The 27,397-nt window shown below is 39.9% G+C and overlaps 1 protein-coding gene across 1 annotated transcript; it reads right to left on the bottom strand.

Moving 5' to 3' along the window:
• Positions 1-4,464: 4,464 nt before the first annotated feature.
• On the bottom strand, positions 4,465-27,190 carry LOC122703239 (fatty acid desaturase 2-like protein FADS2B). The gene is made up of 12 exons (XM_043917379.1): positions 27,152-27,190; positions 26,302-26,499; positions 24,464-24,565; positions 17,768-17,893; positions 13,503-13,563; positions 10,823-10,899; positions 10,564-10,661; positions 8,765-8,861; positions 6,800-6,879; positions 6,031-6,065; positions 5,905-5,995; positions 4,465-4,525 (listed from the first exon to the last, which is right to left on the bottom strand). The coding sequence occupies exons 1-12, from the start codon at positions 27,188-27,190 to the stop codon at positions 4,465-4,467; spliced, it is 1,065 nt and encodes a 354-aa protein (XP_043773314.1).
• Positions 27,191-27,397: the final 207 nt, after the last annotated feature.

Here is a 27,397-nt window from a genome sequence, read left to right as displayed (position 1 = left end):
ACTCAATAAATAATGAAGGATAAATGTTTGCACAAGAAGGTTTATACTGAGTTAATTTATTTTGCACAATATTAACCATGTTATATTCCCTTCACATCACAAAATTCTGATAAAACTCCCTTAAAAATGAAGCTGCTACACAATTCTTTATTGAAGATGAGAAATGAACTTTGTTATTTGCATAATCTGAGGTTTAGTTTTAAAAATAAGCCCCTGGAAATTTACTTTGAAGCACATAAAACAGACAGATTAATGGGTAGATAGACAGGTAGATGGATATATATAAAATAAAACAAGTTTACTAAAATGTAGCTTCAAAATTTTGATTATGGCTAAACAGATAGATGTTCAGTGGTAAATTCTTTCAACATGACTGTCTTTATTCAAATTTTCATAAATAAATGTGGGAAAGAAAAAGTACCCGAGTATATTCCTCCTCTGAGTAGAGTTTTTGTTTAATCTATACTTTCTGTGTGCTTCAGGTGGGTGATTAACAGGAAAATAGTCAAGAAAATCCTTTACAGTGTGTTGTTTAAGCAACAAATGATAGATTTGGTATGATTTCCACTAGAGCCTTGTGCACTCACCTGGTTAATTGGAAGTTGGGAAACTGGAGCCCATGGCTCACTATTCCTCTGGCTTGGAATCTGTCTGCTGGTTCCAGGGGACTGAGTAAAGTCAGAAGTGGAAGGTGACTCCCAGGTGTTACCTGTTGTGATAGGAGAAATCATGGTCTCACTTGTGACTCATAATCCTCTCATCGAAGGAAATGTGCCGTTGACATCTTTAAGATGGTTCAGTGCCTTTCTGTCCTATGAATCTATTTGACCTTCTGGCTGCTCTTGATTTTGATGGTCCAGGATGGGAGGATCTGTCATTACATTAATAACAACCAGCATCTGAATGAGTGTTCCTGGCTTATGAAAGTATTCTATTTGCCTTACTTTATTTGGTTGTCCCAACAATGCTATGTTGCAAACAGGCCAGGTAATATTATGCACCCACCTATTTTACAGATCGAGGCAATGTATGAGAGACATGGCCAATTTCATGGCAGGGTACTGAGGAGCTGAAATTAGGACTGAGTTTCCTGACTTGTAATCCAATCAGTCACCCTTATCTAGTGCCCGACTGAAAATGTAGGCAATTTTTTACTACCTGATTTTATCGAAAGGAGTGAGACTTTCAAGAAAATAGAGTGTCAGAGAAAAGTCACAGGGAATGTGAACTTTTCCCAGGTTGAATTCATGCTACGTCATCCCAAAATCTCGTCCAATTCTCTGTTCTGTTCTTCCATGCTTTTTGCAGTGTCTGTCCCTTCTGAAAGGTTAAATCTCTGCTTGAATCTCTCCCAGTGAATTCTTCGGAGTTGGATAATACTATTTAAGGATTGGGGAGTAGAGACTAGCTAACAGGCATTCTTACTATGCTGCTGCTGTGCCTGTCATATGTTTCTTGTATCTTCCCCTCCCCAGGTGGCTGTTCTTAGTGAGGTGGAACAATAACTACTTTAATGCATATTCCATCAGCTCCTGGGAAACTATTAGTTCAAATGTGCCCACTGCTCATGACTTGTAATGCAACTTAATTCCCCTTTACTTTTGGTTTCTTGAATGTTGATGAATGTTGACTACAGAGTCAGATATCCCTGCATCTGAGACTATACTCAACTTACATGTGCCATCAGGCAAGCTGCTTGGCCTCCCTTAAGTCTCATGTTTTTATCTATAAAATGAGATTAATTATAAAACTTGCCCTTTGGAGCTGTTATGAGGACTAAATGGAATAATACTTATGAAGGGTACAACTCAGTACTTACAGATTAGTAGATGCTCATAACTATTGCTAAGTATTTTAATAATTCAGTTAGCATATAGAAATGCTCCTTATAAGTTTGATAATATTCATCTTACTCTCCAATTAGAAGGATTTACATCTACAGCATTTTGCCAACGAAGGTCTGTATAGTCAAAGCTTTGGTTTTTCCAGTAGTTATGTACAGATGTGAGATTTGGATCACTAAGAAGACTGAGCTCCAAAGAATTGATGCTTTTCCATTGTAATGGGGAAGACTCTCAAGAGTCCTTTGGAGAGCATGGAGATTAAACCAGTCAATCCTAAAAGATATCAACCCTGAGTATACATTGGAAGGACTGATGCTGAAGCTGAAACTTCAGGATTTGGCCACCTATTTTGAAGAGCTGACTCATTGGAAAAGACCCCGATGCTATGAAAGACTGAGGGCAGGAGGAGAAGTGGGGAACAGAGTATGAGATGGTTAGATGGCATCCCTGACTCAATGGACATGAGTTTGAGCAAACCCCAGGGGACAGCAAAGGACAGGGAAGCCTGATGTGCTGCAGTTCATTGGGTCACAAAGAGAGTTCAACACAGTTTAGCTACTGAACAACAGCAACATTTACACACAGCTTTTTCTTCCTGCATCCTCCCTCCATCCCTTCCTTCCTTCCTTCTGTAGACTGAAAGAACGACACAACATGAGAGCTGTGAGTTAAGCTTTGTTGGGGCAAAATGAGGACTACAGCCAGGGAGACAGCATTTCTGATAGCTCTGAGAAACTCCTCCAAAGAGGAACTGCTGCCTGACTTACAGTTTTGTTCTTTTATCTCTGAAAAAAATTCAATGTCTTGTTAGGGGATAAGGTAAGTGTCATATATGATTTTAGTGAAGGGGGAACCTGCAGTCATGCACACATTTTGGCAGATGTTTGCTGTTAGTCATGAGGAGCAAATTTATCATTAATGAGTTTAGTGCTTTTCTGGATATGTACAGATGCAATAACGTGGCTCATAAAATCTTTCCTGAAAATATCTAACTATCTGAAGACCTGTCCTGCCAGTTTTTCCAAGAGCACAGAGTGCCTCATTCCTGTTCTCCACTATAAATTTCTTTCAGAGGATATTGAATGTCAGCAGCTGCAGCAGCACTTGATTTATTCCTTGTAGAGGTAGCTGTCAAGTGCCAATTTGTAGTTGACACTTCCTTCTTTCCTTCCTTCCTTTCTCCCCTCCAGCTCCCTCCATGCCTTCCTTCCTTCTGCATGTCTTCGTTGGGTGTCTCTCTCTATCATGTCAGGCAGTCTCTACTCTTATGGATATTGCAGGTTACAGTGGAAGATTAAGGACTCACACAAATGGATGTAAAATTATACCTCTAGTAGTTACTACAGAGTATATCACAAGGAGGCCTTGAATTAATGGGAAGGCTTCCCTGAAATCTCTACCAAGCAAAGGGCTCACTGCTTGAAGCATGTAGAAAGCAATACTATGGCACCAGCTTTTGAGAAGACTTATTTTGAGGCCAACTGGCAAGGAGACATGTGAAGGGCTCAAATCTGTGTCTTTGATCTGGGGTTTGGTCAAACATTATGAATTGTGGATGATGTAGTAGTTGGCAGAAATGTTGGTGGAGCAGGTTTCAATTAGTGGACTTTGGAACTTGTCCATTTATGATAAGATATGTTTGAAGCTTCAACATGGGATCTTCTAGGATGGATAACCCTTCACTTCTAAAAAGATTCTGGCATTCAAGTTCTAGTCATGTCCTGATCCTTTGGTTCCCTGGTGGTGGTATGGAGACTTAGTTATTGGGTGTTATTTGAGGTCAAACATTCTTCCCTGTGCCTACTTTGATTGCCTGGGACTGAAGCTGAGGGAGGGAGTGGTACAAGGTGGGACAGAGTTCTGGGAGGAAGGCCAGGGCTGGTAGTCTGTTGGCAATCACCAGGTTGCAGATTGCAACTTTATTCCAAGGGCAATGGGAATCCATTGAAGAATTTCAGGTAGGACTGTAACATAACTCTCATGAGTCATTTAGTTTAAATGGAAGTCTACCCAATTAAGCCATCTTTATTCATGTGGTCAGTGAGCAGAGGGCAGACATGATCCATAGGATTGATCATCTGAATTCTAACGCCATGCTCAGTGATCTGGGAAGTTGTGAAAGTAATAGACCTTGAGTGTCCTCCTCTGGGAATCTTATTGAACAACTGCTAAAAATTCAATTGAGTAAATTTGAAGACTTCATTGGCTTTATTCAATGACTTCTGAATCAAGCAATATCCCAGTCAGTAAGCAGAAGGGAATTCTGAGGGGTTGTGCAAATGGAAGGTTTTTATAGGAAGAAAGGAGGGGCAAGGAAGCCATCAGCAAAGTATATTTAGGGCAGACACCTTTTTTTTTTTCCCCGGCGGGTAGGGATTACAAGGGTTTTATCATGCAGATTTCTCTGGGCCAGGGGCAGGAATGGAGAAGGAGTAAAACACAACAGATAACCACCACATTGCCTACCCAAAAATTCCAGACTAGTTGATTAAGATAACATTTCTGGGGAAGGCTGTAACTGCAATTATGTCAGGTATTGTAGAGGTTTGGTATCATGGGCTTTAGCACAAGTGACACTTTTGGGGCCTGTGGTTTTCTCTTTAGCACCTGCACATCTGCATTATGTTTGTGGATGCGTGCAGCAAGCCTCCTTCCAGAGGGCTCCGGACTTCTTCAGGGCCCTGCAAGAGGAGCAGACAAAATCATGAGTGGGTGAGACTCAGGTCAAAGGAGCTACCTCATGGAACATTTGCTCTTTTACTTAATACTTTACAACCTTGTCATTTTCAGCTATATCTGAAAGACCTCTTTCTATCTTGTCTGGCGGAGGGAGTCAAATACACTGACTTATGGTTTAGAAGGTGAGTTCACATTTTCTACATGGAGGAGACTGATATTTTCTTTTATGCTTTTCTGTACTCCAAAGCATCACTTTCCTTTTCTCCAGTATTAAAAGAAAAAGCTCTGCTGAATCTCTATAAGATAAACCATATGACTATAAACCAACTCATTCTGTATCCACATACCTCTCCTACTTTATAAAGTGAAACATTTTTCTAGGCTCTGGTGACACAGAAGTGAATAAGAGTGATGAGAGTCTTGTCCACCTGGAGTTCCTGGTCTGCACTGGGAGACACATATTACCCAATATGCTATTTAATCATGATTGTGATAAAAGTCAGACATGAAGAGATGCAAGCATGTGACAGGTTTAGTCTTGGGGGCAAGGGAGGACTGAGATGAAGAAAAGACCTTTCAGGTGACCTTTGGAGAGTGAATGGAACTTGAGAAGGTGACAGGAGGGGGGAGGCAGGTTGGTAGATTATTCTAGGTAGAAGAAAAGGTGACCAAGTATGTGTCATGGGCAAGGGGCAGGGAGTTATGTAGCAACTGAAGGGGGGTCAGATATCTGGAGGGCAGGAAAGGAGGAGGGCAGTGGTAGAAAGTGAAGATGGATTACTGCTCAGGGATCAGATCTGACCAGGTCTAGCCTTGATGGCTTATTTATTTATATTAATAAATATTTTTTCCCTAATCTGAAGATAAAAAAATATTCAACCAAGGTTTTGGCTGTTAATTTGATGAGCACAGGATTTTCTAGGTAACTGTGCAAACTTTAGGATGAGTATGGATTCTCAGTACCTACAGGAAGAGTCACCCCTGCCTGTCCTACCAGACCCTGCAAGCATCTTAGTTTTCAACCCTGATCCAGATGAACGGAGAGTCCCTCCTACTGGTTAAGTTCTAAAGCATGTCAAGGCTTTGTGGGTGATACAAAGACAAATAATACAGAACCCTGGTTTATAAGAAGCTTGTAATTAAGTTTGGCACCAAGGTATTTTCACTAAGAAGTAGCTAGAAGGCAGCAGGTAAATGGTAGGAATGACTGTTATCATTTCTCTGTTAGTGTTGTTCCTTATAGAGCCTCCTGTCCATGCTGGGCACAAGAATGTTCCTTAATAAATAGCTATTGACTGAATGATGATTGATAAAGCAGTGAAGAGTCTGGGGACCAGCAGTGAAGGGAAATGAGAGCTGTGGGTTGGGGGACTGTTATTACCTGGCAATATCTCCAAATGCCTTCAACATGGGCTTGTTCACATACGGCAGTCCATGCTTGGCACACAGTGATTTCACCAGAGGTGAAGTCTGTGATAATTATGATAATTGTGATTATTATGATAATTGTGATAATTATGGCGTGGCATTGTGGGAAACAGACTAGGGAAACAGAGGAGATATACAACTTTTCAGACCTAAGGAGAAACCCAAAGTTCCCTTCCTTCTTTTAGAAAATAAAATGGTATCAGCCACAGAGACCCAACCTTGACCTTGCACAATACTTTAGTTCTGGAAAGTTAAAAAACTTGCTGGCAGACTCATCTTATCCCTTCAGTTCAGTTCGGTTCAGTCACTCATTCATGTCTGAGTCTTTCCAACCCCATGAACAGCAGCAGTGAACTACCCGTTTCCTCTCTGTAACTGATCCTTTGCTAAAGTATTTCCAGATACTGTTTAGAAATTGCAGCAAGGACTCCACTTCCTTAGTTATTTTGTAAACTTGGCTCCAAAGACACAGATAAGAAAATATTTGAATTATAACATAGTTAAGTTTGAACACAAGTTGGTTACCCAAGTGTCCTGATATTTCTTAGGTTGTGCCAACAAAGCAAATGCAAAGAAATCACCAATTCCTAAGCCCATAGGAATCTGGAAACTGAGTCACTGATACTTTTCCAAGATTTCACTCCATTTACTCACAATTGTGACACTTCCTTCATTTCTTTCTTCCCTTATCTATCATTGTTGTTAATTGAAAAATAGCATCCTTTAGAGAGCCCTGGTTCATTTTTTTCCCTTAAGTTGGTGAGTCTTCTGCTCCGCTCGGGACTATATGGAGGGCAGTTATTAGTGACAGCCCTTGCCCTTTATAATGAACTGTTTCTCTTACTCACTGGTGCTCAGTTTGGAAGTTCAAGTGCCCAGTGAACCAGTCGTTGAAAAAGGACTGTTCAACATTACAGGTGGCCAAGACCTGCAAAGAAAAAGCTTACATTAGATGTAGATGAGCCCGTGACAAACATTAGTTGCTCTTTTATTCATCCATCATTCAACAAGTGCTGATTGAGTATGCATTTTGTGTAACAAACCATGAGAGATAGAAATAAGCCCCAGGTCTCAGGGACCTTACAATTATAAAGGAAATAAGACATTTTGCTAAGAAGCATAGATAAGGCAATAGATATGAAAAAGTGAATAGGATCTGAGAGGACTAAGTCACTATCAGCCCTCAAAATCAGAAGACTAAGGTATTGTGAGTAAGGACTTTGGCAGATGGAAGTAGAATTGTAGGACTCTGGTAGAAATTATAGGAGTTTGAATATTATTACCACAGAATAGACTTAAAGGACTTCTAAATGGGGAATAAAGCATGCAAGGTCTTTAATCAAGGGCTTTGTGCCTAGAAATACATTTATTAATATATTAATATATACAAGTAACTTCCTTTTTAATCTAATGTATTTTATTTTACACAAAGACAGACTGACAAGAAGTTTATAGGATTCTCCAGACTACATAGAATGCTTATGAATGTGACTTTTATTCAGTGTATTTCTAAGATTTAATTCTTGTTAGGGTTGTTGCCATTTTTAAAGTTATTTTTGCAGTTGTTCTATGTCAGGGTTCCTCAAAGTGTACTTTAGAGCACCTTGGGGTTCCCTAGGACACTTTCAGGGGATCTTCAAGGTCAAAATGATCCCCATAATACTTCTGAGACAGTATTTGCCTTTTTCATTCTTGTTCATGCATGCTTATACCATGGGTTTTTCCAGAGGCTATTAAACATGGGATGATGTCATCACTCTGATGTTAAACTTTATTGGCTTTATCTTGTTTTTTTTTTAATTAATTAATATATATTTTAAAACTCTCAGTTTCAATTTCAAATACAGTAAGTATCAGTGGATATAACCTCCACAAAAGAAAGCTCTTTCATGTTCTCAATAACTTTTAAGAGTGGCTTCTTGATCAAAAAGATTGAGAACCACTGCTGTGTGGAGTGTCCACTGAACTTGGAAATGAGCATGGAGAAGGAAGCAGTATGATGCCTGGATTCTCCAGGTAATCACAACATAGCCAGTGTCAGGCTTAGGGGGCAATGGTATTCTGCATGGGTCACAAGTCTTTTAATTGTTAGCTGCATTCTCCCCGAGAATGCTGAGTCTCCCCTCTGGGCCCCACTATCTATACAATGAAATGAGGGGGATTGCAGGGTTCTCCATTCTGTTATTCTAGGAGTGTGAGATTCGTAAAAAGACTGTTTCATGTTGAGGCAGGTTTAGTAAACCTTGCTTGTAAAGTGCCGCACAGTAAATGTTTTAATTCTGCATCACAGCTACACAGTTCTGCTGTTTTAGAATGAAAGTTATCAGAGAATATGTAATGTATAAATGTGGCTGTGTTCCAATAGAACTACAAAAACACAGACTGGACTAGATTGGCCCTTGGACTATAGTTTATTAAGCCTTGGTTAAGAGCAAAGGTTCTGAAATCAAACTGCTGAGGTTTAAAACCTGCTTCTAGGGATTTCCCACTGGTCTATTGGTTAAGACTGTGTGCTTAACACAGGTTTGATCCCTGGTAGGAGAACTAAGACCCTGCATGCCACACAGTGTGGCCAAATAAATAAATAAAACTTGCTTCTACCACTTATTAGCTGTGTGATCTTACACAAGTTATATTACTTCTTCATACCTCAATTTTATCATTTGTGAAGTGGGAGTACTCTGACCATGTAGCTACATGCAAAACAGTTGACAAAGCCTGGCCCCTGTAAGCCTCCAATAAGTATTATGTAAGGTAAGCAGGTGGTAATCAGGATGCTTTGGTGGATGCTTTCCCAAGAACAGCATTATTACCTGAGTGCTGAACCAGTCCTGGTTCTCCTCTTTGCTCATTTTCACTGGTATGTGGCTCATCTGGGTAATATATGTAATCCAGGGACTTTCAAGAAACCTTTAAGAGAATAAAAGGAAGATATGATCATTCCTTGGGGTGTTTCAGTTCCAGTCACTGGGCTTGCATACCCACTGGCAGATCTGGCTGAGCATTAGAGGAAATGGCAGTGACTCAAAGGTTCCAATAAAGTGGTGGTTATTTGATTTTTATCTTTGCAGACCTTTTATATCTGAAGATTACACACTAGGTATCAGTCACACTCCCTGTCTTGCAGCCTACTGTACCAGAGCAGCGTCCCCAGTATTTTCTGTAGGCATTGGTGCAAGGCTCAGAAGACCCTAGATAACTGAAGGTCAGGCTTCCCTGGTGGCTCAGTGGTCAAGATTCCATCTGCGAGTGCAGGAGATCTGGGTTTGATTCCTGGGTCAGGAAGATCCCCTGGACAAAGAACTGGCAACCGACTCCAGTATTCTTGCCTGTGAAACCCCCAGAGCAGAGGAGCCTGGCAGGCTACAGTCCATGGGGTCACAAAAGTGTTAGACATGACTTAGCAACTATAGTGACAACAACTTAAGCATATATGCAATGTGATTAACAGTTTGGCTGTTGTCATCAGATAGAACTGGGGACGAGTTGTGATTTGGCACTGCTACTGGCCCTTATTTGCTCTTGAGTAAGTGATTTCATTTCTCTGAACTTTAGTTCTCTTAGCAGAAAAGTGAAATTGATACTATCTACATTGCCTGGTTGTGCATTGTTTATTACATCAAATAAGATAATGCATGTAAAGTGAGTGAAGTCACTCAGTCATGTACGACTCTTTGCGACCCCGTGGACTGTAGCCCACCAGCTCCTGCATCCATGGAATTTTCCAGGCAAGAATACTGGAGCGGGTTGCCGTTTCCTTCTCCTGGGGATCTCCCCCACCCAGGGATGGAACCCGGGTCTCCCACAATGCAGGCGGGCGCGTTGCCGTCTCCTTCTCCAGGGGATCCTCCAGACCCAGGGATGGAGCCCGGGTCTCCCACAATGCAGGCGGGCGCCTTGCTGTCTGAGCCAGCAGAGAGGCCCACTGTGACCACAGCAAACCGCCTGACGTGGAGGAGCCGCCGCCGCTATGAGCAGTGAGGCGATTGATGAGGAAGGGATGCATCGCGAGGTGAACAGGGTGATTCAGTTTAAAGTGCTTTTGATGTGGGGAAAATCTCTAGTCATAAAATAACTTTTTAAAAACTGGGCTCCTACTATCTTTGGTAAGAATTATGATGTCCAGCTGGATTACAGTTTGAAGGACTTGGTGATCAGGCAGAATGCAATTGTCCTTTGAGAAACATGCAGGTCCACTTAAATGTGGATATTTTTAAGTAAACACATACTCTACTACAAGATTAGTGGTTGCCTGAATTCACAGTTGTGGAACCACATATATGGATAGATGACTATGGAGCTTGAATACCTTTGGATTTTGGTAACTGAGGTGGGTCCAGGGACTAATTCTCCTCAGATGCTGAGGGATTACTATACTGCCATTGGGAATTAATCATGTGGGAAAAAAGGCAAGATTGGGCAAATTCAGTTTCCAAGAAACTCATTCAACTATTTCAGCTGTTTTATCCCACATTTTCTTGGAAATATCTCAGCTATAAGAATGTGGTCTGATGTCATAATCTGCTAATCATTGCTATTCATAAATAGCTCAGATAAGAAAGGTAATAGGACCATCCAGAATAAGAGTGGGAGAATATTATTCTTTACTTACTTGACTAAGCATATGAGCATCAAGGTTCCAAAGATTCCATAGAAAGGACCAAATGTGATGAAATAACGAATATAAGAGCTGCTGACCCAGGCGATGTCCTGCAGAAAGAAGTGTTTGAAAGTTAAGCTAGTGGAAATAAAACTGGCTAAATCTTATATCCTGGTACTCAAGGAAGCTGCATCTGGAAAGGACCAAGCATTTACATTTTTCCCTTTCTACCAGCCTGATCTAGCTTTAGAGAAGGAATCGAGTTGCTCACCTCCCAGTACCTTCTCCGGTACATCTCTTGCATGGATTTCAGGTTGAAAGCTACTGGTATGAGAAGGGGGACCCCAACTGAAAAAATAAAAGAGGAGAGTGAAAAAATAAGCGGATATGATCCCTGTGGAAGCGAGTGGGAGTTGATCTTAACATGCTACCCCTGGAATATTGCCCCTGAGAAGGGATGCAAGGTGGAGATCCACAACCACCTCCTGGATGCTGCTGAGCTTTTAGAGTCTTTGAGACTGAACCAGGACTTTGGTTCAAGCACCCTTAGGGAGACTAGGGAAGCTTTGAAGATCTGAGTCATTCCTGATGAAGGCATCCTGGAAGGGCTTCTGCTCTGAGCTTTCAAGTTTTCTCAAGGTCCCTGGAATCCTTCAGTCCTTCATGGTCCTTCGTGTTGAGCCCTGTCACAATATGTTGAAGTGGCAGATATAGAGCAGGCATACTGAGTCTGGCCTGATAGCTATTTACCTGATCCTCCCCCAGGACCAATGAAGTTGCCTGGAGCACGTAGGAGTCATATGGACAACCTTCAGACTTTGACAACTCCTTGATCAAACTTGAGCCAGAAGCTCTGGAGTCCCCTTCCTGACTAGGCTCCAAACTTGACCTGTAAACATTCAAAGTCTGTGAACTGTCATCACAGGTGATTTTGTCCACCCTATACACTAAGAGACTCACAGAAATGCTAGAAATCATTTCTAAGAACAGTTCAAGGCCATGCTCCTGGGATGACTCCAGCCCCCCTTAAAATTCTTGCATGAGAAAGTTCAAGACTGTCCAAAGAACTTACTGCTTGTTCAGTAGGCTTCTGACCTCCTTTTTCTTCGATTATTTTTTAGAAAACTTACAATTATAAAATTCTTACTCCGTCCCTCTGAGATGGATGACCCAGAAATGTCTTTCTCAAGGACTTGGGAGTCATCCCTTTGAAGTACAGTCTTAGAGGATCAGGCTCTGTCCTGCAGCCTCTGGGAGGGTAAGGAGTTTGACTTTGATAAGCACCATTGAGAAGACACACATGGCTTAACCACATGACCAGCTTCCCCTCCCTTTATCCTCTTTCCCTAATTTCCTTTAGCATGTCTCAGTGTTTTAAAAGTCCCCCCCCTTTCTTTTCTGAGAGTTGAGCTCAGCTTATACTGAAGTACCTTTCCCTACTACAGGAATCTGCATGAAAGCTGTCTCGCCACCTTCATGTAATATCAAGCTTCATCTCCCTTTGACAGGTTGAGTATGACTCATTTGTACCTGTCATACTAAGTTGAAGACATTTGAAAGAAAATGACAAAATGAAACAGCTCCTGAGGACGATGTGGTTTGTAAGCTGGGCATTCTGCAGTGAAGCTACAATATTCACCCATTCCTCATAAGCTAAGGCTGTATTTTTTTACTACACACAGGAGGAGAGTTCAGACAAGAGACTCCAACATTTTTTCTTATGTGAATACACATCTGTCTGGGCTGAAATAGTTACCTTTCAAACTGGGGCACCAATGTCCTCCATATCCTTTTTGATCATGAAAGAGAATAACTGCATTAGGAGAAGTCCTCAGAATTCTAGCACTGGAAGAGGCTGCAGTGGTGGTTGAGCCTCGTGTCTCAGAAAATGGACTCACAGGCCACCCCGGTCAGGCAGGAGACAGATGACCACTGGTGGCCAGTGTTTGGGCGAGCCAGATCATCTGCAACCGCTTCTCAATCTTAACACTGCTGGCATCTTAGGGTCAGATAATTCTTTACTGTTCAGGGCTGTTCTGTGCCCTGTAAGGCATTTCATGACATCCCTGGCTTCTGCCCCATGGATGTCAGTACCGTTCTCCCCCTCTGTTGCAATAATAAAAAAAAGTATCTATACGGTGTCAAATGTCCCAATGGGGGCAACAGTGCTCTTAGATTAGAACCACTGATCTACAGGAAATGTTTGCAATATTTCCTAATTTGGGTTTCTTTTCCAAATGAGTAAGCATGTTTTAGATGAGCATATATTGGGGTCCTAAACTTTCCTTTGTGAGCTATCATGAGTTTGACATGGTTAAGAGCAGAACATTTTTGCTTCTAATATTTTCATTGGTATTAGCATTATTCAGCTACCCTATTTTCTCTCAAGCTTAGAACATATCCAGATCTATCTTATTATGTGTGTGTGTGTGTGTGTGTGTGTGTATCTGTCCACTAAAATACCTTCTCCAGCTGTATGTAAGCTGTGGGAACAGTCAACTTTCTTCCACACAGAAGCTCTGCAGGTGACCTTCATTCATGAGACTCTACCTACAGTCAGTGCTTGAGCATTCTTTTCCTATTTTTCCTCCCTATCCATATACCACTATCCTTTTCTTCTTCATAAGTATTGTATTTAGTTTATCCAGGACAAGAGTCACAGGTTCCAGACCCCTTGATTGGCATCCTGCCTCCCATCCTTCTTGGAACATCTCTTTCCCTGTACAGTAGCCAGAGTGATGAGATGCCCATTAAGAATGCCTAATCACTCTTCTATTTTCCTTTTCAGATTTCACCCCGGTAAGTCTGAAATAAAGCATGCTGCTTTTTTGAGGCACAACAAGACATGGGATTGTTCTCTCTGTGGGAGATTTCAGTCATGCCTTCTGGTTTGACAACAGTTTGCTTCAAGGAAATGGGAAATAAGGATTGTGGCTCCCTGTGTGGCTCACCCATGCAGAAGTACAGGTGCTGCTTCTCGTAGTTGATGAATTTGATTTTACTGTTGCCATACTGAATGGAGAGAAAATAAAACTAAAGTAAGAACAATATAGACTTCTGTTATTATACTCAAGGTCGTGTGTGTGTGTGTGCGCCCATGTGTGTGTGTGTGTGTGTAGCATCTCTATAGAAAGAGCCATCTGGTCAGAGTTCATTTACTGTCAAACTGAAGCCACTGAAGAACCAGAACCAAAGGGGGAGGAAATACTGTGGTGCCTTTTTCTTTATTTAAATGTGGGCAGTTCTTGCAGGGGTGGCTTATCCCATTTGAATTCAGGGATTGTGATTGTTTATTATTATTCCCATGGGAGCCATTTTAAAATATTTGTCCTGGTGTGGAACGGAATGGTGATTCAGGAGAAATATTTCTGATAAGTTTTTAAGGTCTTCTTCAAACTATGTGCTTAGAATTTTGCTTGAAGCACAGTCTGCTTTTATCTATTCATCCATTTAACAGGTATTTGTTGAATGGTTGTGTTATAAGACACATAGTCATAACCTCTAGTATCTACTTCATCTTTCCTCCTTTGACTCCATCGTGGATCTCATGCTGTGATTTACTCATTTTAAGGCTTGATAATGTATAATCTTACCACTGGGAATTTGAGTCATTTCCTAGGGGTCTTCTTAGTGAATTTAGTCTGTGCCCAAATGTACAAAGGCAGCAAGTATCTTAAGAGGAAGCATAGAAGTAAAGTTTATCTCTATTACCAAAGAGACACTTAATAAATGTTTAGTTGAAGGAATTAATGAATGAATGATAATTCAAATCTCCTCTATAATTTTACCATATGTCAGTCACTTAAAACACTGTGAGCCATGTTTAATTTTTTGCTTTTCCCATTCTTTTGATACTTTCCCTTCTACATATTTCTTCTGTTATTTGGATATTAGACTTGACCCTTCTTTCTCTTACTATTGTAAATAAAAATAAATGTCATGGTGATAAAGTAATGATAGTTATTTGCAGTTACTCCCAAGCTTCTGGATATTTAAGAGGTAGGAAAGTTGAAAGAGGGAGTCAGTGGGAAATTTTGGAGAGTTGGCAAATGTAGATGAAGGATTGAGGTTTGAGTATTGCTCCAAAAGAGAAGTCTAACTTTTCCAGAGTATGAGTACAGGACCTGGCCCTAGAGGATCTAATTAATACTTATTAAAAGAATGAATGTTTGAAGAAACTGGTAGAAAGACTGACAGTAAAATGGGAAGAACAGAAACAGTTAAGGCTTATCAGAATTAGTTTTGTTGTGAAACAACTGAATTTTAGAGATTAAATGATTTTAAGTAATGTGTTGTGCAGTTGCTTTGAAATTAAAGTATACAGAACCTAAGGCGTGAGCGATATATCTCTAGAATGGTGGAGAAGTGATGATGTCTCCATCCTCTGTGAAGAGGCAGCATGTGAACTGGATACAGTTCTACAGAAGGCACTTCTGGAGGGAGTCAGGCTGCCTCATGAACTCCAGTGAGGCAACTCTCCATTGCTGTGAGGGAATGAGGAGAGAAGTCAAAATGTCATAAGTTTAGTGATCAGCTGAGGAGTTCACAGGGATTCCCTGGTGGCTCAGACTGTAAAGAGTCTGCTTGCAATGTGGGAGGTCCAGGTTGGATCCCTGGAGAAGGAAATGACAACCCATTCCAGTATTCTTGCCTGGAAAATCCCATGGGTGGAGGAGCCTGGTGGGCTATAGTCCATAGGGTCGCAAAGAGTCAGACACGACTTGTTGACTTCACTTCAGGAGTTTGCAAACTTTAGAGAGCTCTGACTCCTTTGCGGAGTCATTGTGAAGAACAACTGACTGAAGACTACAGTCAAGGTATCTTTCTTTTTTCTTTTGTATCTCGGCAGGAGACTTTTTTTGCTAATTGGAAGAAGGTTGTCTTCCAAAACTGGGAAAACCTATTTTCAGAAAGTTGCACAATTCTGGTTACCACAAAGTCCATGCAGCAACTGACCAAGCCACACTCCTTTGTTGTTAGTAAGCTCCTAAATTCTTCCAGAAGCAGATAGAGCCTCTTCCTAAGCACTTAATTCTCAGGAGCCATTATTTCCTCTCAAGGAAAGATACCTTTCTGTGGTTATCCTTATACCTTCTATGTTGAAAGCAGACTCTAAAAATCTTGGTAATAATCCTTACATGCTGGTTTTTAAGCTGAGGTTTAAGAAAGTCAACAGCTGAGACATCCTGGAGTTTGCCTTCCTTTTTCTGTTGCTTAAGAAGTCTGAATTAATCAATGGAACAAAATGGAAAGCCCAGAGATAAATCCACATACCTACGGACACCTTATCTTCAACAAAGGAGATAAGAATATACAATAGAAAAAAGACAACCTCTTTAACAAGTGGTCCTAGGAAAACTGGTCAACCACTTGTAAAAGAATGAAACCAGAACACTTTCTAACACCATACACAAAAATAAACCCAAAATGGATTAAAGATCAAAATGTTGATTGATTTGCAGATATTAAAGAATCCTTGCATTCCTAAATGTAAGACCAGAAACTACAAAACTCCTAGAGGAGAACATAGGCAAAACACTCTCCGACAAAAATCACAGCAGGATCCTCTATGACTCACCTCCCAGAATATTGGAAATAAAAGCAAAAATAAACAAATGGGACATAATGAAACTTAAAAGTTTCTGCACAACAAAGGAAACTATAAGCAAGGTGAAAAGACAGCCTTCAGAATGGGAGAAAATAATAGCAAACGAAGCAACAGACAAAGGATTAATCTCAAAAATATACAAGCAACTCCAGCAGCTCAATTCCAGAAAAATAAATGACCCAATCAAAAAATGGGCCAAAGATCTAAACAGACATTACTCCAAAGAAGACATACAGATGGCTAACAAACACATGAAAAGATGCTCAACATCACTCATTATCAGAGAAATGCAAATCAAAACCACAATGAGGTACCATTACACGCCAGTCAGGATGGCTGCTATCCAAAAGTCTACAAGCAATAAATGCTGGAGAGGGTGTGGAGAAAAGGGAACCCTCTTACACTGTTGGTGCGAATGCAAGCTAGTACAGCCACCATGGAGAACAGTGAGAAGATTCCTTAAAAAACTGGAGATAGAACTGCCATATGACCCAGCAATCCCACTTCTGGGCACACACACCAAGGAAACCAGATCTGAAAGAGACACGTGCACCCCAATGTTCATCGCAGCACTGTTTATAATAGCCAGGACATGGAAGCAACCTAGATGCCCATCAGCAGACGAATGGATAAGGAAGCTGTACATATACACCATGGAATATTACTCGGCCATTAAAAATAATTCTTTTGAATCAGTTCTAATGAGATGGATGAAACTGGAGCCCATTATACAGAGTGAAGTAAGCCAGAAAGATAAAGAACATTACAGCATACTAACACATATATGTGGGATTTAGAAAGATGGTAATGATAACCCTATATGCAAAACAGAAAAAGAGACACAGATGTACAGAACAGACTTTTGAACTCTGTGGGAAAAGGCGAGGGTGGGATGTTCAGAGAGAACAGCATTGAAACAAGTATACTATCAAGGGTGAAACAGATCACCAGCCCAGGTTGGAATGTATGAGACGGGTGCTCAGGGCTGGTGCACTGGGAAGACCCAGAGGGATGGGATGGAGAGGGAGGCGTGAGGGGGATCAGGATGGAGAAAACATGTAAATCCATGGCTGATTCATGTCAATGTATGGCAAAAACCACTAGAATATTGTGAAGTAATTAGCCTCCAACTAATAGAAATAAATGAAAAAAAAAAAAAAAAAAAAGAAGAAGAAGTCTGAATTAGAGGTGAGGTCCTAAGAGTATTATGAGGCATTTGAGCTGAGTTTCATGTATAAATGAACCAAAGTAACCTAAACTAAAAATAACAGCTTAATTTCATCCAACAGCTAGAATTAGTTGACATAAATAGATACATAGGTGTTTCCTGATTTAGCATTCCTTGAATGTACTGCCATGCCTTCTATGAGTGATTTGACCTGAATGACTTTTAAAATCATAGAGTCATTCATTCCACATTTTCTTCTTTTCTTACAACACCAGATTCACTTATTTCAAATCTATATCCTGGACTTAAAAGAAGAAGAGATGCTCTGACAACATACTTGAATCCAGAATTTCCAACCTGATTTCAAGACAAAGGTGTAGACCTTTCCAAGAGCCACTTTCTGAAACATTTCTCTAAGTGCTTAGGATTTCTAAACATACCTTGACAGGTTGTAAATCTCCAATAACAAAAAATGGGCCTACATCAATATCTGGGTCTTTGGGGTAGATGTTTGTTTTGACATGGTGTTGGAAGTGCCGGTTATTCCACCATTTTGCAGATAGGCCCTGAGGAGAAGAGAACATTCATTAGCTGGAAGATTTCTCTCCTGAAATATCTTTCATTATCAGAGTTTTCCAAAACTAAAGAAAATCAACCTTGAATATTCATTGTAAGGACTGTTGCTGAAGCTGAAGCTCCAATACTGACCATCTGATGTGAAGAGCCAACTCACTGGAAAAGACCCTGATCCTGGGAAAGATTGAAGGCAGGAGGAAAAGGGGATGACAGAGGATGAGATGGTAGGATGGCATCACCGACTCAATGGATATGAGTCTGAACACACTTTATGAATTGGAAGGACAGGGAAGCCTGCTGTGCTGTGTTCATGGGGTCGCAGTGAGTCGGACATGACTAGCTCCTGAATAGTAACAATCAGAGTTTTCTGCCTACATCTCCAAAGTTTAATTAGGATATGGGTTCCTGGGATATGCCATCCCCCATGCCTGTGTCACAGAATGATTTATTGGCCAGAGGCTCTAAAAGCTAACCAGCAAATAATTATCTTATCCAGGAACACAATTCCAGGCTAAAATAACTCCTGATAATGAAGACGATTAAAAACCGTTTAAATGAAATGTTTTTCCATCTTTCCTTTTTTCCTTTTTTGGTCCTGCTTTTACTTATTTATTTTTCCATTTATTTTTATTAGTTAGAGGCTAATTACTTTACAATATTGTAGCGGTTTTTGTCATACATTGATATGAATCAGCCATGGATTTACATGTTTTCCCCATCCCAATCCCCCCTCCCACCTCCCTCTCCACCCAATCACTCTGGGTCTTCCCAGTGCACCAGGCCAGAGCACTTGTCTCATGCATCCGACCTGGGCTGGTGATCTCTTTCACCCTAGATAATATACATGTTTGATATTGTTCTCTCAAAACATCCCACCCTCACCTTCTCCCACAGAGTCCAAAAGTCTGTTCTGTACATCTGTGTCTCTTTTTCTGTTTTGCATATAGGGTTATCATTACCATCTTTCTAAATCCCACATATATGTGTTAGTATGCTGTAATGTTCTTTATCTTTCTGGCTTACTTCACTCTGTATAATGGGCTCCAGTTTCATCCATCTCATTAGAACTGATTCAAAAGAATTATTTTTAATGGCCGAGTAATATTCCATGGTGTATATGTACAGCTTCCTTATCCATTCGTCTGCTGATGGGCATCTAGGTTGCTTCCATGTCCTGGCTATTATAAACAGTGCTGCGATGAACATTGGGGTGCACGTGTCTCTTTCAGATCTGGTTTCCTTGGTGTGTGTGCCCAGAAGTGGGATTGCTGGGTCATATGGCAGTTCTATCTCCAGTTTTTTAAGGAATCTTCTCACTGTTCTCCATGGTGGCTGTACTAGCTTGCATTCGCACCAACAGTGTAAGAGGGTTCCCTTTTCTCCACACCCTCTCCAGCATTTATTGCTTGTAGACTTTTGGATAGCAGCCATCCTGACTGGCGTGTAATGGTACCTCATTTTGGTTTTGATTTGCATTTCTCTGATAATGAGTGATGTTGAGCATCTTTTCATGTGTTTGTTAGCCATCTGTATGTCTTCTTTGGAGTAATGTCTGTTTAGATCTTTGGCCCATTTTTGATCGGGTCATTTATTTTTCTGGAATTGAGCTGCTGGAGTTGCTTGTATATTTTTGAGATTAATCTGTTTGTTTGTTGCTTCGTTTGTATATTTTTGAGATTAATCAATTTGTCTGTTGCTTCGTTTGCTATTATTTTCTCCCATTCTGAAGGCTGTCTTTTCACCTTGCTTATAGTTTCCTTTGTTGTGCAGAAGCTTTTAAGTTTCATTATGTCCCATTTGTTTATTTTTGCTTTTATTTCCAATATTCTGGGAGGTGAGTCATAGAGGATCCTGCTGTGATTTTTGTCGGAGAGTGTTTTGCCTATGTTCTCCTCTAGGAGTTTTATAGTTTCTGGTCTTACATTTAGATCTTTAATCCATTTTGGGTTTATTTTTGTGTATGATGTTAGAAAGTGTTCTAGTTTCATTCTTTTACAGTTGGTTGACCAGTTTTCCCAACACCACTTGTTAAAGAGGTTGTCTTTTTTTCCATTGTATGTCCTTGCCTCCTTTGTCAAAGATAAGGTGTCCATAGGTTTGTGGATTTATCTCTGGGCTTTCTATTCTGTTCCATTGGTCTATATCAACTAAACAGAAAATTAACAAGGAAACACAAACTTTAAATGACACAATGGACCAGCTAGTCCTAATTGATATCTATAGGACATTTCACCCCAAAACAATCAACTTCACCTTTTTCTCAAGTGCACACGGAACCTTCTCCAGAATAGACCACATCCTGGGCCATAAATCTAGTCTTGGTAAATTCAAAAAAATTGAAATCATTCTAGTCATCTTTTCTGAGCACAGTGCACTAAGATTAGATCTGAATTACAGGAAAAAAAATTATTAAAAATTCAAGCAAATGGCAGCTAAATAACACACTTCTGAATAACCAACAAATCATAGAAGAAATCAAAAAAGAAATAAAAATATGCATAGAAATGAATGAAAATGAAAACACAACAACCCAAACCCTATGGGACACTGTAAAAGCAGTGCTAAGGGGAAGGTTCATAGCATTACAGGCCTACCTCAAGAAACAAGAAAGAAGTCAAATAAATAACCTAACTGTACACCTAAAGCAACTAGAGAAGGAAGAAATTAAGAACCCCAGGGTTAGTAGAAGGAAAGAAATCTTAAAAATTAGGGCAGAAATAAATGCAAAAGAAACTAAAGAGACCATAGCAAAAATGAACAGAGCTAAAAGCTTGCTTTTTGACAAAATAAACAAAATTGACAAACCATTAGCCAGACTCACCAAGAAACAAAGGGAGAAGAACCATATTAACAAAATTAGAAATGAAAATGGAGAGATCACAACAGACAACACTGAAATACAAAGGATCATAAGAGACTACTACCAGCAGCTCTATGCCAATAAAATGGACAACTTGGAAGAAATGGACAAATTCTTAGAAAAGTATAACTTTCTAAAACTGAACCAGGAAGAAATAGAAGATCTTAACAGACCCATCACAAGCAAGGAAATCGAAACTGTAATCAGAAATCTTTCAGCAAACAAAAGCCCAGGGCCAGATGGCTTCACAGCTGAATTCTACCAAAAATTTAGAGAAGAGCTAACACCTATCTTACTCAAACTCTTCCAGAAAATAGCAGAAGAAGGTAAACTTCCAATGTCATTCTATGAGGCCACCATCACCCTAATTCCAAAACCAGACAAAGATGCCACAAAAAAGAAAACTACAGGCCAATATCACTGATGAACGTAGATGCAAAAATCCTTAACAAAATACCAACAAACAGAATCCAACAACATATTAAAAAAAAATCATACACCATGACCAAGTGGACTTTATCCCAGGAATGCAAGGATTCTTTAATATCCGCAAATCAATCAATGTAATACACCACATTAACAAATTGAAAGATAAAAACACTGGGAAGACCCAGAGGGATAGGGTAGAGAGGGAGGTGGGAGGGGGGATCGGGATGGGGAATACAGGTAAATCCATGGCTGATTCATGTCAATGTATGACAAAAACCACTACAATATTTTAAAGTAACTAGCCTCCAACTAATAAAAATACATTAAAAAAAATATGATCATCTCAATAGATGCAGAAAAAGCCTTTGACAAAATTCAACACTCATTTATGATTAAAACTCTCCAAAAAGCAGGAATAGAAGGAACATACCTCAACATAATAAAAGCTATATATGACAAACCCACAGTAAGCATTACCCTCAATGGTGAAAAATTGAAAGCATTTCCCCTAAAATCAGGAACAAGACAAGGGTGTCCACTCTCACAACTACCATTCAACATAGTTTTGGAAGTTTTGGCCATAGCAATCAGAGCAGAAAAAGAAGTAAAAGGAACCCAGATAGGAAAAGAAGAAGTGAAACTCTTGCTGTTTGCAGATGACATGATCCTCTATATAGAAAACCCTAAAGACTCTACCAGAAAATTACTAGAGCTAATCAATGAATATAGTAAAGTTGCAGGATATAAAATTAACACACAGAAATCCCTTGCATTCCTATACACTAACAATGAGAAAACAGAAAGAGAAATTAAGGAAACAATACCATTCACCATTGCAACAAAAAGAATAAAATACTTAGGAGTATATCTACCTAAAGAAACAAGACTTATACATAGAAAACTATAAAACAGTGATGAAAGAAATCAAAGAGGACACAAACAGATGGAGAAATATACCGTGTTCATGGATTGGAGGAATCAATATTGTCAAAATGACTATACTACCCAAAGCAATCTATAGATTCAATGCAATCCCTATCAAGCTACCAATGGTATTTTTCACAGAAGTAGAACAAATAATTCCACAGTTTGTATGTAAATACAAAAAACCTTGAATAGCCAAAGTAATCTTGAGAAAGAAAAATGGAACAGGAGGAATCAACCTGCCTGACTTCAGACTATACTACAAAGCCACAGTCATCAAGACAGTATGGTACTGGTCCTACTTTTAAAAAGAGATATGAAATAGGTAGAGCAGAGAGTATGCTTCTTATTTTATCAATAAAGAAACCAGCTATGAAACTAATTAGTTCTGGGGGAAAAATGGCCCCAGGGTTCTTACTTCAATAAATATTTTAAAGAGTCATGGATCTGAAGTCATCTCGTATGGGAGTTTGCCTCTGATCATCACATGTTCAAGTTTCAATGATCTCATTAAATATAAATGAGAATAAAACTATTTTAGTTGATGCTGAGCTCATATCATTTCTGATTAGGTTGTTTGGGATTTTTTTTTTTTTTCTCTTTCAGTGAAAATCTGAAGGTTTTAACAGAGAAAAGGGTTTGGAAGCACATCAACTTAGTTGAATCCACTGGATTGTATAAATGCTTCTGTGTGGTTTGGGGTAATTATCTACCCTTTGATGTTCAATTTCATCTTCAGTAAATATAGTATAATGTAATGACATTTGCCTGCATGGGTTGTTTAAGGCGACATGAGATTCTGTATGTAGAATGCTGGCATATAGAGATATTCAATTTCTCTTCCCTTCCCATATTTCATTAATCATTTATAGAAGAATAAGAAATAGTCATCATTTTTGTTGCATATCTGAAATTTCTCAAAAATCTCAAATATACATTTTAGATCTGCAGTGCTCAATAGAGTAACCATTATCTACGTGTGGCTACTGAGCACTTAGTATGTGACCAAACAAATTGAGGCAGGCTGTGTAAGCATATAATACATACTAGATTCAAAGCCTCAGAGTGAAAAAAGAAATGTAAAATATATTAATAATTTTTATATTTCTTTCATGTTAAAGTGAAAATATTTGGAATATATACAGGAGTGATAAAGTTGGAAGAGGGTGTTTGCTGTGACCAGTGTGTTCTCTTGGCAAAATTCTGCTGGCCTTTGCCCTGCTTCATTCACTCCAAGGTCAAACTTGCCTGTTACTCAAGGTGTCTCTTGATTTCCTACTTTTGCATTCCAGTCCCCTATGGTGAAAAGGACATCTTTTTTTGGTGTTAGTTCTAGAAGGTCTTGTAGATCTTCAAAGAACCATTCAACTTCAGCTTCTTCAGCATTAAATGTTTGGGGCATAGCCTTTGATTACTGTGATATTGAAGGGTTTGCCTTGGAAATGAACAGAGATCATTCTGTCATTTGGTTTCTCACCAAATCCTAGAACATCATAGAAAAGCTGAGATCCAGTTGAAGTCCTAATTTTAAAGATGAGAACTCTGAGAGCCAGCGATGGAATCTGACTTGTTTGGGGTTGCACAGTGAGCATTATCAGAGCCAGGGCTGAAACCGACTTGCATCAATCCTTGTACTGTTATCAGGTTTCCATCCATCATTCAATTCCTCCATCCATTCCTTCATGCATTCCACACATGCTTGGGGAAGGCCTACTGCGTGTTAGGCACTCTGCTAGGCACTGCATTTCAGGGGTGCATAGGACAGTGTGCCTGTCCTCCTGGAGCATATGTGAGGGGGATAAGACCAACTGCCCCTGCTTTTTCCGGCAGTCTGGGTTTTGCAACCCTCAACTCTTAAACAGAGACATGTAAATTTCTGTGGTTTCTCTCTTTTGTTAAACTTTTCTCTATTCTGCATCTTTTCTTTTATTTATACATAGGCCTCCCAGGACTAAAATGGTTTGCTGGATTCCCCTAGCCTCCCAGAAACACATGTCCAGACCCCTTCTAAGAATATCCCTACTCATGACTTTATACGGTATATCTCCTGAGAGGTGGTTCTTTAACGGTGTATCAGGGATTGGCCCAAATGTTTTATTGGCTAAGAAAAAAGCAGAACTTTTCTTCTAAACATTTAAAATTCTAATTTTAGCATATATGTTATAATGTTATATATATATATATATATATTATATATATATATATTTATATAGTCACTACATTGTCAGTATATTTACATTTACTTGTGGGGTGTGTGCTAACATTTTTTGCTGATAAGTGTATGTAGAAACCACTGCTTAGTGAAATGACTTTCAGAATCCCATCATACTCCTGGAACACTCTGTACCTGGAGATGACCCATCACAAAGTTTTGCATCAGGCAGTTCCACTTAGACTTCTTAAATATGGATAGGTGTCCCATGTCATGTTGCAGAAATCCACTCTGAGCCTGGAAGAGACAGGGTTGCAGTCAGAGAAGTTGACAAGGAAAGAAGAAAGCAGTAAGTGGGCCCGCTGGTAGGTTCAGGAACCCATGAGAACAGTGGAGATCTCTGTATCTGTCACACTTGCTGAGTGCTTTCCCGTCCCTGTACCTTTGCTCAGGTGGCTCTCTAAGCCTAGAATGTTCTCTCCACTGTCAGAATCGTCCAGTGTGGAATGGAAGGAGGATGCCTTTGGAGTCAGGCTGACTAGGGCTCTGAACTGTCCTTCACCACTTTACAAGTTATACAACTCTTGGCAAGCTAGTTGGTGGCTCTGAACTCAGTTCTTTGTCTGAGAAGCAAGGATTATAATATTATACCTTGCTCATTCAGCTGGCTTGCAGCCTAAATAGATGTAAAATTCCTGATAATGCTAAGTGGTCAAATATTTTTCCTTTCTTGATTCCAAAAGTTGCTTTTCAAAGAATAAAGCAAGTTGACATTTCAAGAAAAAAATTAGCATATAAAATTTTGTAATTACCATTGATGTTAATTCTCCATGAAATCATCCCCAATTGCCTCAATTAGAATTAGATGCCTCTTTCTGCCCCAGCAGCACATGTTCTTTCTTTCCCTTCTGCCTTGTATTGTGTCTAGATATTTAAATGACCATCTCCTCCACTGGATGACTGTTGCCCAGGTGCAGGGTCAGGTGTGTTTCCCTTTGTGTCCACAATACAGTGTTGTGGTCATAGAATGCCATTTTCAGAAGTCTGTGCTTCATTCAAAGCATTTATCAATTGCCCTGATACACGCCAGTTGCTGACTGCCATTTTTGGCAGAATCCATGATCCTATTATCATGTAATAATAAATAGGCTCTCTTCATAGACTGGTGTATTGATAAGTATTGGTGAAATGAGGCTTTTGGCTAGGGTCTCAGGGGATTTTTAAAAAAAATACAGATATATAACTTCTTTTTAGTAGAATCTTTTATCATGAAACAGCATGTATAAACAGTGATATATATATATACACACACATATATATGTATATATATATACATATATACACACACACACACAGATTGGCATACATTAATATGGGTCTTTCTTTCTTCATGGTGGCTAAGATGGTAAAGAATCTGCCTGTAATGTGAGAGACTCAGATTTGATCCCTGGGTCAGGAAGATTCTCTGGTAAAGGGAATGGCAACCTACTCCAGTATTCTTGCCTGAAGAAATTCATGAACAGAGGAGCCTGCTGGGTTACAGTCCACGGGGTCTAAAATAATTGGAAACAACTGAGCGATTAAAAAGAAAACAAAATAAGTTCACATATGTGCCCTAGTCTTAGTAAAATCATTGAACAACCATTAAAAATGTTGGTTGGTTAAAGAACAAAAAGATATAGGTGAAGGTTACATGGCCCAGAACAGAACTTCAGTTACTGACATTGTGTGGATAATATTGGGCAAAGAGTAGCAACTGTCAAGGATATTTACCACATGCCAGTCTCTGTGCTAGGCACTCTACAGAGTAACTTGTTTAGTTCTCCTCAGATTATTTCCATAAAATAATCATTACCCTGTGTTACAGATGAGAGAACTGGGGCCCAGTGGGCTTTGATAACTTGCTGGTGTCAGACACTGATGAGTAACTTGCCAGGAAGTGCCGGGCAGCCGCTGACACCAGTGTAAAGAGGGAAGAAAAAATTCTGAGGCTTCCCATAGATCCGCTTCCTGGGCTTAGGTCACCTACTTACTTGAGCAACCGTGAGAAGACAAGAAATGAATATTGTGACAAGCCAGCCACTGCCAAAATGCCACACTATTACCCAAGCCAGGGCTTCCAAAATCAAGACCTGGGCGAGGTGAAGGAAGAAGAACCCCAGGTTGGCATGGAACAAATTCATGGTCTCTAATGTCCTCCGCAGTTCTTGGAAATCGTCCACCAACTGGGACTGTGAGATAAACGTGCAAGAAAGGAATTAGTTCCTTCAGCGGAGAGGGAGCACAGATGAACATAATTATTAATCCATTTTATCAATGTATGATACCTTAAGTTTATGAATAGACATTTATTTATTTAATAAATATAATTAGGCATAATTTAAACAAAAAAATGAAACCTTAAAAAATTAACAAAAAGCAAAATGCTAAAAACAAGTTATGATACATTTTTTTCCTGGAGAAGAGACAGAGGAGTAGTGATTTGTAAACTGTCCTCAAATTGTTATGGGAGTTATAATTTGCTTCTTTTCTGGGGGATGGGGGAGGTTCATTGAACAGATACATAACTCTAACAATTCTCTTTTTAAAACTGATTAACTAATTTTTTTTTGATGCAGATCATTTCTTTTGAAGTCTGTATTGAATTTGTGGCAATATTGCTTTTATTTTATGTTTTATTTATTTATTGCTGTGAGGCATGTGAGATCTTGGTTCCCTGACGAGGGATCAAACCTGCACCACTTCACTGAAAGGAGAAGTCTTAACGGCTGGGCTGCCGGGGAAGCCCCCATAAGAAGTTTCCTCCTTTCAGACAAAGGCCGCGTTGACCTGTGGGCGACGAGCAGCGTCGCACTGCCGTCAGGTGCACAGCACGTGACCCACACGCGCTGTTCCCTCAGAGCCCAGTCCCCGGGCGGCCATTGTGACGTACTGAGTGTAGGTCCCTGCCGAACAGCAGGGCCTTGCTGGTTGTCCGCTTTATGTGTAGACGTGAGTATCTATTCATAACAGTCGCCTTTTTAGATCAATGTGCTGTTTGATCTCTGATTATACTTTGGGGGACTTTGCTATCTATACGGATCTCTGTTACTTTCTATGTTATCAGCTATTTAGCGTGTGCAAAAGATT

Source organism: Cervus elaphus, chromosome 1, assembly GCF_910594005.1.
Source record: "Cervus elaphus chromosome 1, mCerEla1.1, whole genome shotgun sequence".
NCBI lineage: Eukaryota > Metazoa > Chordata > Mammalia > Artiodactyla > Cervidae > Cervus > Cervus elaphus.
This window is presented reverse-complemented; position numbering and strand designations above follow the sequence as displayed.

Excerpts from the sequence above, each read along its gene's own strand:
- LOC122703239 (XM_043917379.1), bottom strand. The coding sequence starts at position 27,190 with ATGGCCGCCCGGGGACTGGGCTCTGAGGGAACAGCGCGT. Across the intron at positions 6,880-8,764 it reads AGGACTGGTTCAGCACTCAG|GTCTTGGCCACCTGTAATGT; the intron begins GTAATAATGCTG and ends TTTTCTTTGCAG. Across the intron at positions 6,066-6,799 it reads AACTTCCAAACTGAGCACCA|TCTGTTTCCCACAATGCCAC; the intron begins GTGAGTAAGAGA and ends CTGTTTCCCTAG.